The 12773-nt window shown below is 44.3% G+C and overlaps 1 protein-coding gene across 1 annotated transcript in view; it reads left to right on the forward strand.

The window, feature by feature from the left end:
- Positions 1–12515, forward strand: part of LOC119164677 (aminopeptidase NAALADL1-like) — a 96226-nt gene extending 83711 nt beyond the window's left edge. Inside the window, exons 16-20 of the mRNA XM_037416895.2 lie at positions 126–216; positions 5820–6072; positions 8155–8236; positions 10011–10103; positions 11969–12515. Of these exons, the coding sequence (XP_037272792.2) occupies positions 126–216; positions 5820–6072; positions 8155–8236; positions 10011–10103; positions 11969–12173 (724 nt within the window). The 3' untranslated portion in view covers positions 12174–12515. The remainder of the gene's footprint in view (positions 1–125; positions 217–5819; positions 6073–8154; positions 8237–10010; positions 10104–11968) is intronic.
- Positions 12516–12773: the final 258 nt, after the last annotated feature.

Consider the following 12773-nt stretch of genomic DNA (forward strand, 5'->3'; position numbering starts at 1 on the left):
CATGAACCTTTTAGCATCGTCTGTGTATTGCGTACCTTCGTCATTCGCAAGCGTGTTGACAAGGACTCACAACTATGTCGAAGCTGCCAGCGCACTCTATAATGTCTCGAGTCTTTTGTGTGCAGCATTCCGCTGATCCACGGTGTGGGAGACCACGCAGCTTTCACCTTCTATGCGGGAATACCTTCAATTCAGTTCACGTTTCGACCGAAGGAGGTGAGTTTTCCCGCATGGTGTGGGTGCTTTTTGTGATGCTCGCTTCTTTTTTTTTCCGGATTCTAGTAAAACATTTGTTTTTTTTTTTAAAAAAGCGAGCAGTCTTTAGCGCTAAGAGTATAGTCATGTTACACTGGGTTCTTTTTGGCGCTTATCTGGAGTGCCAGTATTGTGTTCTGCGGACAGCCAGTGGTACAATAGTGTATATATTTTTCCTGTAACTCGCATTCTCAGCTAAAAGTTGTCTCCCATATTTAAATTTTACCGAGCAGCTAATGCAGCATCTCATTGTTTAGGCAACAAAATGTGGCGAAATTGCATTATGTTAAAATCCTTGGCTATATCAGCTTACTTGGCCTCGTATCAGTGGAGCATAACCTTTCTGCTCACAGCTACGACAGACAACCGCCTTGCTTTCGTAACCAAAGACGATCGATCGCACAGTGGAAATAGGAAGCTTCAATCTTGCAAATTTTCGCACGCTACCATTGGGACATTGAGTCCTGGACATGGTAGTGCCGGATATACCGAAAAAGTAGCGAGGCATTTTCCGGTACGCGCGCAAACGCACAGCTCCCACAGGTGTGCATGCTTGGTCTGTGACGTTGTTTGCTTAGAGATGCAAATGCACAATCAGTCTTATCTGTGCGATCAAGTGTTCAAAAAGCCAGTGTGACAGCAATTTTCGTAACGCTGGGTGTGGTTATTTGTGTGCTTGAACTCCCCAATGAAGGAAGAACTGACTTTAATTGCCGCAGCATAGAAACTAGCTTAAAGGGCCACTGACCAGACTCCCAAAATACAAAAAAAGAGCACAACATTTTTTCCTGATACTTTTCGTCCTTCTTGGCGCACTGCTGTGACGCAGACAGCAGTTACCGTGACGTCTACGGCGTTCATGCTCTCAATTCATTGATATGCGTGAAATATCACACGTGATTTGTCTCCAGCACTGCTTTCTCATGCAGCCGCTTATCCGTTCTTCTTTGTCTCGCATGAATTTCCAGCACAATCAACCGATCAAACTTCATTTTTGGCGTTTGCAACTGCGCAAGCTGAAATAACAGCATGCAGCCGAGAAGCGCGAAATCCTGATAGACTCTAGCGCTTAGTGCTGATTCTGTTCACGTACGTTCAAGAAATGAGGGGCGAGGAGGATGCATCGTGTGTATGAAAGAGAGAAAAAAATCACCCCCTCGTCTTCAAACGTGCCATGGTGAGTGGCCCTTTAAGCTCCGTAGCCGCAAATTATTTGATAGGCGTGTACACAATTTGAAGGCAGTGACATTTACACTTCAAAGGTGAACGCACACGACTTTGCGCCAATAGAATTCAGACTCTGCCCAGGTGACGCTGCGAAAAATGCCGCCACCAGCGCCCCCATCGCCACGTCGGTCAGAATAGCCTAGTGCACAGAGAGTCGTCCGCAAGCGAACGTGCGTAGGCCCTCCTTTTTCGCTGGTCTTAAGGCCTGGTTTCCTGAAAATCATGGACTTGGCAAGGTTCTTCCTTCAATACAAGCTCGCTTCATAAAAGTAGGAAGCTCATAAAAAAATGCGGACAAAATGCAAAAAAATGTCTAATTTATTGCGGCATGCTGCAACTGGCAATTTAGGTGCAAGCGAGCATTCCATGACATCGTGTTTGAGGCAAGCTCTAAACCACGTGCATACGCGAAGAATCTATGCGATCAGTGGTACGAAGCTCACTTTATCCGGCACAAATGCCCCTGGTCATTTTCGCTTTGCAGTTGCATTCTTGTTTGCAGTTGCTTGCAGTTGCTTGCTGTGCATTGAAGTGTTTTATTGGGCATTTTCAAATGCTCTTTTGATGGTTGTCTTCCATGTGTGCACACTGTGAGTGGGGATACATGCGTGTTCAGTTTCTCATTGTACAGCGAAAGGCAATACCGATGCCTTCGAGAGAGCTCCGGTAAGGTCGGAGACCAACGGCAAAAAAAAAAACTGTTTGTGGTCGCGATATTTTTGTGATTTACCTGTAGACGCCCGTGTTCGCGTTGTCTAGGTAAAGTGCCTTCAAAGAGCCTTCAAAGCCCTGGTGTACGTAATGCTGTGTGGTGGTGATAACTTCAGAATAATGGTGGTCGCAGCGTGTGCGATCTTTATTGCGACCAGGCGTCACGTGTCTACTATTGCACCTCGTGCACCGCGGACAGAGGATCCGTTAAGCTTCACAATCAAAGTTACCACAGTTCTCCGACAAGACTACTCAAAACAGTAACACGAGACCTACATTATCATACTTACTCAAGCGAACGGCTGTGGAAAACGCGAGTATTCGAATACCCACGTTCGCAACGGCCTGTATTTAGCGCTCTTGCCAGTCTCCTTTGCGAAAGCTGCAGAAATCAGTAAAACTGAAGTCATCCACGTCCGTGGCAACTTGCCCTACGCAAGAGTAGTTTGCACTACGCAAGAGTAGTGCAAACTGGGGTCTTTTTTTGTAGAGCGCGGAGCTTGTGTTTGCTCTTGTTTTCGCCGTTGTTCAGGCGAGTGAATCAGCAAGCACTTCACGGGGGTTCGATGACGCGTCCTACAAGCGGAGATAAATTGGTAGCTCTTTTTCTGAGTGTTCAAAGCTCAAATACATCTAATATTTAGCTCAATTGTTGTTTCGTACGCTGTAGTTGCACCTGGTTGCGCAGCAAACTGTGCAAGAGAGTCGGGCTTTGCACTACTCGAAACTGCGTTGAGAGGTGACACTGCGTGTCCACAAAACTCTAGAGTCTGACGTCTAAGAGCTCGCACTTTAATGACTTCAAGAGTGCCACAGATATAGCTAAAGCGGGAGAAACATGGTGTGAATCCATTTGCCGTACGGGTGTTGTGCCATCAGCAGCATCCGACAGATGTCCAACAGGTTCCAACAGCATTCTGCGACAATTCGCACACCGCGCGTGCATCCAACATGCTGAATGTAGCTGCGCGGCAACCGCGTCGGTCTGGCGTCGGGAGCCGATGGCAGCGTGGGAACCTCACAAGGGGCGCCACTGGTGAGCGGCTGTCGCAAGTGTTTGCTTCGCCGCTGCAATAGCACCAATCGCCCTAGTATGTGTGGATATCGCCGTTGGCGGTAGCATAAAAAAACATTGGCTAAACTGTTCCTGACACAAAATAACTCATGACTGAATAAAGTGATGCTGGAAGTGTGCTATTTCTGCAAAGCAATTCTTGTTTCTGAACCGACGACACAATATCGAGCCGTGATGGAAGGCCATTTTGGAGGTAAACAACCAGTGGTGCCGGCGGTGTCAGTGAACAGGCCAGCTTCATTCCCACCATTGCTTTTTACATCGAGTCTCTCAAAAAAGCCAATTGCACGTGTGAAAGCATCATGTACGAGTACAAGATTTTATTGTGTTGGTAAAAAAAAAAGAGCATTCACTACATATACCCAGAGATATATTCAGATTTGTGTAAGTTCTGCAATCAAAGGGCAGATCTCAATCATATAGTGTGGGCTTGCCCTTCAGTTACAGGGCAATATAAAATATACAGCAATGAAGAGCAGTGGGAGACCGAAATGCTAAGCGCAGACCCAGAAGTGCAACTCGAAGTCCTTCGGCAAGCCGAGGATGCTGCCAGAGCTCAAGGACTCATGGCTGCCACCTAGGGGAAGGAGACAATTATTCCACATCTTGTCCTTTTTTTTTCCTTTAATAAAGCATTTCCTACTCCTCGACAATGAGCTCACGTTGGAAAAAGAACGGCGCTACCGAGAATGTCGGCCTTGCTAGATCGGCCTACCCTCGGAACCGAAAATGAATGTTGGCTGTGGCGATGTTCGTTGCATGCGAAGGCGTACAATAGTTGGCGATTTTATTATACAACAAGGCATGACTTTTTAATAAACAGGATACGATGTCTTCCGGGCGTGCAAGCTAAGGCGCCGTATGTGGGTAGAGCCTAAGTGCTGATGGCTGTTCGCCCTATGTGTCGTGAACCGTCCTACGCGGCGTCGCACGTCGGATCGGATGCCGAATCTGTGTCTGTCACTTGACAGTCCGGCCGATAGAAAGCAGGCTGGCTACATATGCGGATACATTAACGCGATAGCGTTGAAGAGCTCGTTCCGCGGAAATTTTGCGGTCAGTGTCGGTTTCAGTGTGGTTGGTTCCGAGTGAAAAATCATGACCTTTGCGTGACCGAAAAATTGAGAGAGATGCAATAAAATCAGAGAAATTCTGAGCCGTAGTGACGATCGAACCCGGGTCGTTTCTGTGGCAAGCGGTCGTTCTAGCAACAAGCCACGCCTCTTTGTGTTTCTTTATTAACGCACATTCACATCTCTGTTTGTGAACACAGTGAATACAGCTTCTTCTACTTAAAATGCAGTGTAAGTAACTTTCATGCACTAAACACACACGCGTGCTGTACACATTATTCACAGCAAAACATGAAATATTGCCATGATATTGCGTGGTTCAAGCCTACATTGTCAATAGGCCACACCACATGGGATTATCATAATAACTTCATATTTTAAAGCCATACAACCACTACAGAAGGCACACATGCTTCTGCGCCCTCAAGGACACGTAGTGGTTGCATAGCAAGCTCGAAAAGATTTCAAACGCTAAGTGTTTGAAATATGCATTAGGAACAGAATTTCGCTATGACGTCCAACTCCTACAGGTGAAACTTAAGGGTCCCCCAATATTTTTTTCAATTGTCAAGGGAGGAATCGGCTGCTGCGCTGGTGTCACCTAAAAGAGACCTTCACGGCATTGGTTGTTCGCTACTTTGAAGTCATTAGAACAGGAAATGTTACCTTAATGACCAATAAATCATACCGACACAAAATGCTGAAGCTTGTATGCATTGTGAATGCAAGTAGTGTAGCGCAGTACGTAAAAGGGACTGGAGAAGAGAGCAACACAGGCGCACACAGTCACAACACAAGAGCAACACAGGCTCCTTTTTCCCATTCCCTGTTACGTATACTGCGCCCACTTCTCTCATTCACGATAAATCGTTACTATAACCAGCCCAAATGACAGTTTTGCTTGTCTATATTATTGTGTGCATTGAGGTCAGATGATTTCATTTGGACCACTTAGTGCATTTTGGGCCACCTAACCGATGTTTCCTATTGAGCAGTGGTATAACAGGCCCGTGCCCAGTACTTTTTTTTGCCATGGCACGTATAGCGTAAAAAAAAAAGAAAAGATTCTCGACCACATCTACCTGCCAGGCCTTCACTCCTAGTCAAGGTGGTGCACCCCTACACAAAAAAAATGTTTGCGCCCCTGCTTAACAGCGCAGTGTGAAAGAAATAGACTAAGAAGAATGGTACACCTTCCATGATATCCATTGGAGGTGTAAATGTATAGAGAGCTTTAGTTTGGCGTTCTCAAGTCAAGTTAAAGGTTGTCGCCCGTGTTGTGTCGCATAGCTCTTTTCCGTGTCTTTACGCGTGGCACGACCAATTTTTCTTCATGTCACATCTTCACCCATAACGGAGACTCAGCACATCACCCACAAGGATGTCTGGAGGCTGAGTATCATCATGTGGCATAACGCTTCATCAAATAACTTTCCACAATGAAGCAGCAGATTCTTAGGAGGCCCCATATTGTGCAGGCCCGACCGGAAGGCTGGTTTCCGGCCTATCACACGGCGTACGACAACCGCGAACTCTTCGAGCGCTCGGTGGATCCGCAGTTCGCACTCACGCTGCGCTGCAGCCAGGTGAACGCAGCACTCACGCTGCGGCTCGCCGAGGACGTGGTGTTGCCGTACCGGGTGACCGAATTTGCCGACGAGCTCCGTTCCGCCGTCCACGGTATAAACCCGAGCATGGTGGGTGAGATGAGCAAGCACAACATCTCGCTCAGTAAGTTGAGACGGCTTTGGAGTCGTGGCCATCCTGCACCAATTTTGTCTACCAGGATAGGTCAGATTGATGTCTCAATTGCCATATTTGCTCAAATGCAGCCTGCGAAAGCTAAAGTTGGCTAGTAAAAAGTAGTGAATAGTGGTAGAAGCACCAAGGGGCAACATTTTCTATTCTACAGATGGTTATCTCGAAGGCTTCACAAATAAAGGAATTAAACAAATAACAGTGAAGATAGGTTAAGTGAGATTTATACGTGATGGGGTGCATGCTTTGCTTAGGGCGTGTCATAGATTAAGCTGGCACTCATACAATCACACTGGAAACCTACATAAACAGCGGGCAGTTGAAATTCTTCAGGAAAATATTATGAAATCGATGGTTGTTTCGAAGTGAAAGAGTTACATCAAGGGAGTGTCATACCCATAGAGCCCATAGGAAAGAAAATTGAACGCGACGATGGCGTCGTCTGGATTCTTACGGTAATTGTAAAAAGATTGGAATTATACCGTTTTACTTATAACTAAAAAGGTTATTATCTTCTACTCTCAAGTAATTTTCATGAACAAATAACAAACAATCTTGTTTGTATAAGTTATGGCTGTGTGTAAAATGAATTAGGTTTCAAATTGCACCAGGACGTTTCGATATGGCAGCTGGCCTTTCGCATAGCCGACGACACCATCGTCTTCTGTTTCTACGTAATGGCTGCCCCTACTCACCTCAGCAGCTCCATTTCTCAACTTTTCCAGTTTATGAAGCACTTATGAGCTTCTATGAGCACTTATGAAGCACTTATAAGCTTCTAGTACTACGTACTAGAAGCTCATAAGTGTATTGCATATTTACTTTAGTAAGTTGTGATGCCGCATACAGGCCGAGCAAAATGACAACGCTGATCACACAACCTTGCAGCAATAAATTGTTTTATTGCGAGTCAATCGATTGATGTTTACATAAAATAAAGGTCACGTAAGTAACATTTTAGCATATACAGCCGTGAACAATATGCATGCATCAGCGTTCATGCGCAAACAAAGTACGTACTATGCATAGCCACAATGCAGATAAATGCCCGGAGAACAGAGGCTTTCCAGTGCTCCCTGATATTCCCATCGCACTCTACGATACCTTCGCTGGTGTAAGTAAAGGTATACCACTTACGTTCCTGCAATTGCGTAGCTCAAGATTTCGCAAGACCTCGTTGACGGTATTCGGTAAACTTTGCGTAAGTGGTATCAACATATCCACTTGCTTTCACGAGCAGTGCGGTGCGACTATTTGTTTTCTAATCCGCGCTGCCAACTAAAATGCGTCACTTTCTAATTTTGCACGCGTTCGCACTATGCATGCTTCTGAATGCCTAAAGTTAAATGAGAAAGGGTTTTTTATGCTTATCACTCTCAAGCATTAAAAATAAAGTCGTCGAGAAAAAAGCCTTCGTTCGGCTTCGTTAATCTACGCCGACGGTGGGCTGTCGTCGTTTTGACGGCGGTGACGCCTCACAGCGCGGCCGCGAAGCTCGCATTATGCCACTGGCTTGGTTACATTCTCACTTCAGTGGACGGTATCATGTCACCCTCTCTGTTACTCCTTTACAACGTAATCATGGCGTCACTACCACAGCACTACCACTCCTGAGGCACTACAGTACCTGGTTGTGCGGCACAAAGCTTTCAAAGCTTTGTGCTGCCCTATTACATTACTACCCAGATGCACAAAGCTTTGTGCATCTGGGTGGCAGCGTTAAGCCACGTTCGTTGCACAAAGCTTCCTGCTGGGAAAGGAGGGGGGGCAATATTGGTATTGGTATATTATTATTATTATTATTATTATTATTATTATTATTATTATTATTATTATTATTATTATTATTATTATTATTATTATTATTATTATTATTATTATTATTATTATTATTATTATTACAAATGAAAAGTAATGTGTCCCAGCACGTTACCACTCCAGCACAAGTCGATAAATGCTTAAAATAATGGCTGAAATTGAAACTTCGCTTTCTTGTGATTTTGCAACTGGCTAAGAATACCACATTGCCAAACTGCATGTCTCTGTTTTCTTCAGATTGGCTGATCAGCGAAGTGAACAAGTTTCAAAAGGCGACCCGGAATTTCGAGTCTTGGTTGAACAAGCAAAAGAAAATTGAGTGAGTTGCCGACGAGGAATTAACGACTCCCTTAAAGTAACTTTGCGACGTTGCTAATGCAATTATTGAGGCGAAGATCCATGATATACATCATTGGTAGGCATCAATATAGAACGCACAAACTGGTAGTCTGGCAGAACCGTGCTCTCCTACAATATTGGCAGGCATCTGTATTGTACGCAGAAAATTGTATTCTGACAGAATTGTAATCTCACATTCAGCACGAAACAGAAAGTATACATGATCCAATCTCCATGTCACTTTAGCAACGCTCGCCTTCATAGCATTGGAGTGTTTGATGTATAGAGAACGCGAAACTGAAGCAGCTTTTAAGTGCATCAGATAATTTCCCAATGCCTTTGTCCTTTTGAACGCATGCGCGAAGTAACTGAAGTGGCCCCCAACAATAAGGAATGTGGGTTGAAAAACTCGCGTATCTTTGAAATAATTTCTTTTTTCATTGATCGCTCGCAAATGTAATGCGCATAATTTTGCTTTTTTATCTAACTTCAAAGCAAAGTGTGTACCACTAGACCGCAAACTTTCTCGTGATGACTCGATATCAGAGTCATGATAAGAATTGCGATGGCAACCGTCTTTTTCGCATTCGAGCATGATACACCTTGAATTTGTAAATATACTATATCCAATGAACATTACGAGAATGAAAACATGCGTATCAAGACTCGATGACAATTTAGCAATCGTCATTGTTTCAATTTTTTAGAAGGTATTAATAATTTGTGGGGTTTAACGTCCCAAAACAACGATGGTAATATGAGAGGCACCGTAGTGGTGGGTTCCGGAAACTTCAAACACCTGGGGTTTTTTAACGTGCACCCGAATCTGAGCGCACGGGCCTACAAAATTTCTGCCTCCATCGGAAATGCAGCTGGGATTCGATCCCGCGACCTGTGGGTCAGCAGCCGAGTACCTCAGCCATTAGACCACTATGGCGGGCGTGAGTTTTCAAGAAAAAGAAGCTGTAATTTCATCACTGCAAAAAGGCGAAGCGTTACACCACCGCATCAAATGACAAGTATTGATATTATTGTAAACCGAAAGAAAACGTAGTGAGAGTATATAGAGAGGAAAAGAGAGAGAACTTCCCGTGGTATGTCGAGCCCTCGCCTCCTCGACATACCACGGAAAGCCCTACACTTCATCTCATTCTAAGATTTGTTTGATGTCTTTCAGATTCTGCTAACATTCTATTGATCCCCAGTTTCATTAATTACGTGCCCTATCATACCATCATGAGGTTTGCTAAGTTTTATTTGATGTCTTTCCGATTCTGCTAACATTCTATTGATCCACGGTTTCATTAATTACGTGCCCTGTCATACTATCATGAAATTTGCCGACATAACCAACGCGTTGTGTAGTGCTTTATGCTTCACAGTGGTTTCAAAAACAGCTGAGTGGTTTCCCTGAATAAGGCGAGTTGACACTGAAGCAATTCCACTTGTGTAAACTGCAGCCAAAACGTGTTTTAGAGAAGCGCCAACTCGCACCAATTAAGCTGCTTTATTTACGTGTAAGTGGGAGTTGTTCTTGGGCATGCGTGGATGCTTTTGGTAACTTTTATTGATTTCGGATCACGTGCGCCCCTTTTTCGCTGTTTTCTCAATTTTTTAACCATTCTTTTTACCTTACAACCCTGGTGGTTAGTGGGTGGTGATGACGTTAATAATGCTAATATTGCAGGTGAAGCACAAGTGTTATGCTAAACTTGTGTAGTCAGCCCATTATAATAATAATAAATTTCATGCAGCAAAGCCACAATGAGTGTGATCAATGAACGACTAATGCTCATCGAACGCGCCTTCATCAACCGGGAGGGACTGCTGGGCAAGATAAACGTCCGGTGAGCACGTTGATTGAGCAAATATTTTCACATTGTGTTCTAACTGAACGAGTTCCATCTAAGATGTTTTTTACTTGAACAAACACGATTTGAGTGAAACATAAAAAGAATGGGTGATCTTGTTCTGCGGTAAGCAGCCAGGCTGCAAGAATGGCAGCACCATAGACAACATAGTACACATAGACACACGATAAAAACAATTAGAAAAAAACTCTGACTTTGGCCATCGGCCTAGGATTCATTAGTTGGAGTGGTTTTAATAAGGTAGCCAAGGCGCCTTTAATCACCTTACATTAAAGCTTTACAGGTGCAAGTATTAATAACCGAAATATTACAATAGGCAGTAAGAGAAACAAGATGGGCGCCAGCAACATTCGTCGTGAGAAATCCTTGCACAAGTGGGGTAACTAAAATGCTGACTTTTTCACAATTGGTTACATCTTTTCCAAAGCACAACTTCCAACCTGAGGGCCTGTGGTAAGCCTATGTGTCTGTTAAAGGGCATTTCACTTTGCTTTCTGCGTTTGCGACCGCTAGTGCAGAGAGCAAACTGTACTCGAAAAGTGCAAAACCCCGAGACGATTAACGCTTATTGCGGCCATTCCATGCTTTTTATGAAGAAATAAGTGATGATGAGGTCGTCAAGGCGAGAAAGAAAATACTGTCTCATATTTGAACTTGGCATGGATTTGGGGTCCTTTATTGAACACTGAACACATGAGGCGAGAACAAGGGCGTGTGCCTCATGTGTCGTGTGTTCATTAAGCGATTTGCTTTGCAATGTATCCGTACCAACGAGCTCGCCTCAGCAGCCTTTGAAGTCAAAACTTCAGGGCCTCTTTCTCCTTTATTTCTGCCACAATCGTGGTGACGCCTGCGCTCCTGATTGTGCAGCTATAAGAAGAGCAGGCGAAATGTCCTTTCTTTCACAACACGGTTCGAATTGAAAAGTGTCAATTCTTTGACTAGACGATGTGTTTAGCCGACTCAAATCAGTGCACAATAAAAAACGTTGTGTCTGAAACTGATCTGCCCATGTGCTTCGAACAGTAATGTGCGTAGATTCATTACAATTGCTTTACTATACATAGGGGATTCGTAGCGGCGTATACACCTACAATTCATTCGTCGCGAGTGCAAATGAGATGGATGTGGATGCTGCACACGTGTTGTTTGGCAAGAGCTTGCGCTGAACGGGGTGGTGGAAGTGTATAAATCTTACCACGTGCGCCCAAATCACGCATCGCGTTAGGCAGGACTTTTTCGAAATCAATTTTATAAGTTAGGCTGAATGTCAGTCGCAATAATACTAAACGAAACCGTAAAATGGCTGTATTAGGTTTTTAAACACCAACAACGTCTCGGATAAGCTATTCACCATTGTTGGCTGCCGTCGCTTGCAATGCCAAAGGAGAAGCAATGTTTATGAACTTGTCAAGTTTTTGTCCTAAAGCTAAATAAGTGGTTTCTTCGTTCTGGATGCATTGCCGCGTTCTTACGAGCATTAGCTGCTCATCGAAGTCTTGAGTCACTTGAACTGTCTTTTAACCGTCTTTGTAAAAGCAAAATGAAATAGAATAAACAATTTCGTTATTTTTCTTTGAGCTCAGGGAAACCTAATTCCAGGTATGTCTTTTTCAAAACGTGTTTTAATAAATGAGAAAAAGAATATAAGGGGAATGTAGCACTGTACAGACTTCCTTTTAGGCACCTTTATCAATCAATTTCAAACGCGTAACCTTAAGTCTCGACTTCGCTGCGTGAAACAACCTCACAAGAAAATGGACAGCCAAGCTTTGATTGCTCTTATCAAATGTTATGAAATAAAGAGCCAACACGAAACTTCATGGTTTTCGCGCACGCAGGAACATGGCATTCGGCGCCGATCCTGAGGACGCGTTCGCTGGCAAGGCGTTCGCCTTCTTGCACGAGCACGTGTACCACGCCAAAAGACAACAAGACGCCGCTCAGGCGGCAAGAGCCTGGCAACAGGCCCACATGGACCTGTCACGACTCGTGCTGGCCGTGCGCATGGGCAATCAGCTCCTCGACTTGACCAAGCCCATCTGAGCACCACAATCTGCCTATAGTAATGGAGAGTGCGAGCATGGAATCTTGGTTCGGGTAACAATAAACCATTTCTCGCGGAAACGTTTGGCTTGTTAAAACTTCGAGCACGACATTTCTCAGCCCAAGAAGAAATCAAAGAGAAATGAGAGAAGGAAATATGGCAGTATATAAGAACGCTGGTCTGTAATGGGCTTCACGCTTTGAAGAGTACGAGGCAAGAAGTTCAAAGTGTATGCGCACAAAAGGGCCTACCATAAACAATGCAAATCTATCAATACGCATGGCAAGCAGGTGCTTATATAGGTATTATATTTCTTATCTGACCAGAGTTATTAGAAGAGTACGCATACACCACGAGCTGCAAAAGGTTTTCTTGAACCAATCTAAGTTTATCAGCTCTATAGCTACTGAAAAGACGCACTTGAAATGCTTGCAATGATCAGCAAAAGGACCTCGTGAGATCTTCTTCTCTGCATATTTGAGTCCACTCACAAGCTTCCCACCATAAATGTTTCCTCTTTATGTTTTCGATGTATGAAATAGTTCTGTTACAATAAACGACTGCGTTGCCGCTTCTCTAGGTGTGGAGCGCATCGAGCC

This window comes from Rhipicephalus microplus, chromosome 9 (assembly GCF_043290135.1).
Source record: "Rhipicephalus microplus isolate Deutch F79 chromosome 9, USDA_Rmic, whole genome shotgun sequence".
In the NCBI taxonomy this organism is placed as follows: Eukaryota; Metazoa; Arthropoda; class Arachnida; order Ixodida; family Ixodidae; genus Rhipicephalus; species Rhipicephalus microplus.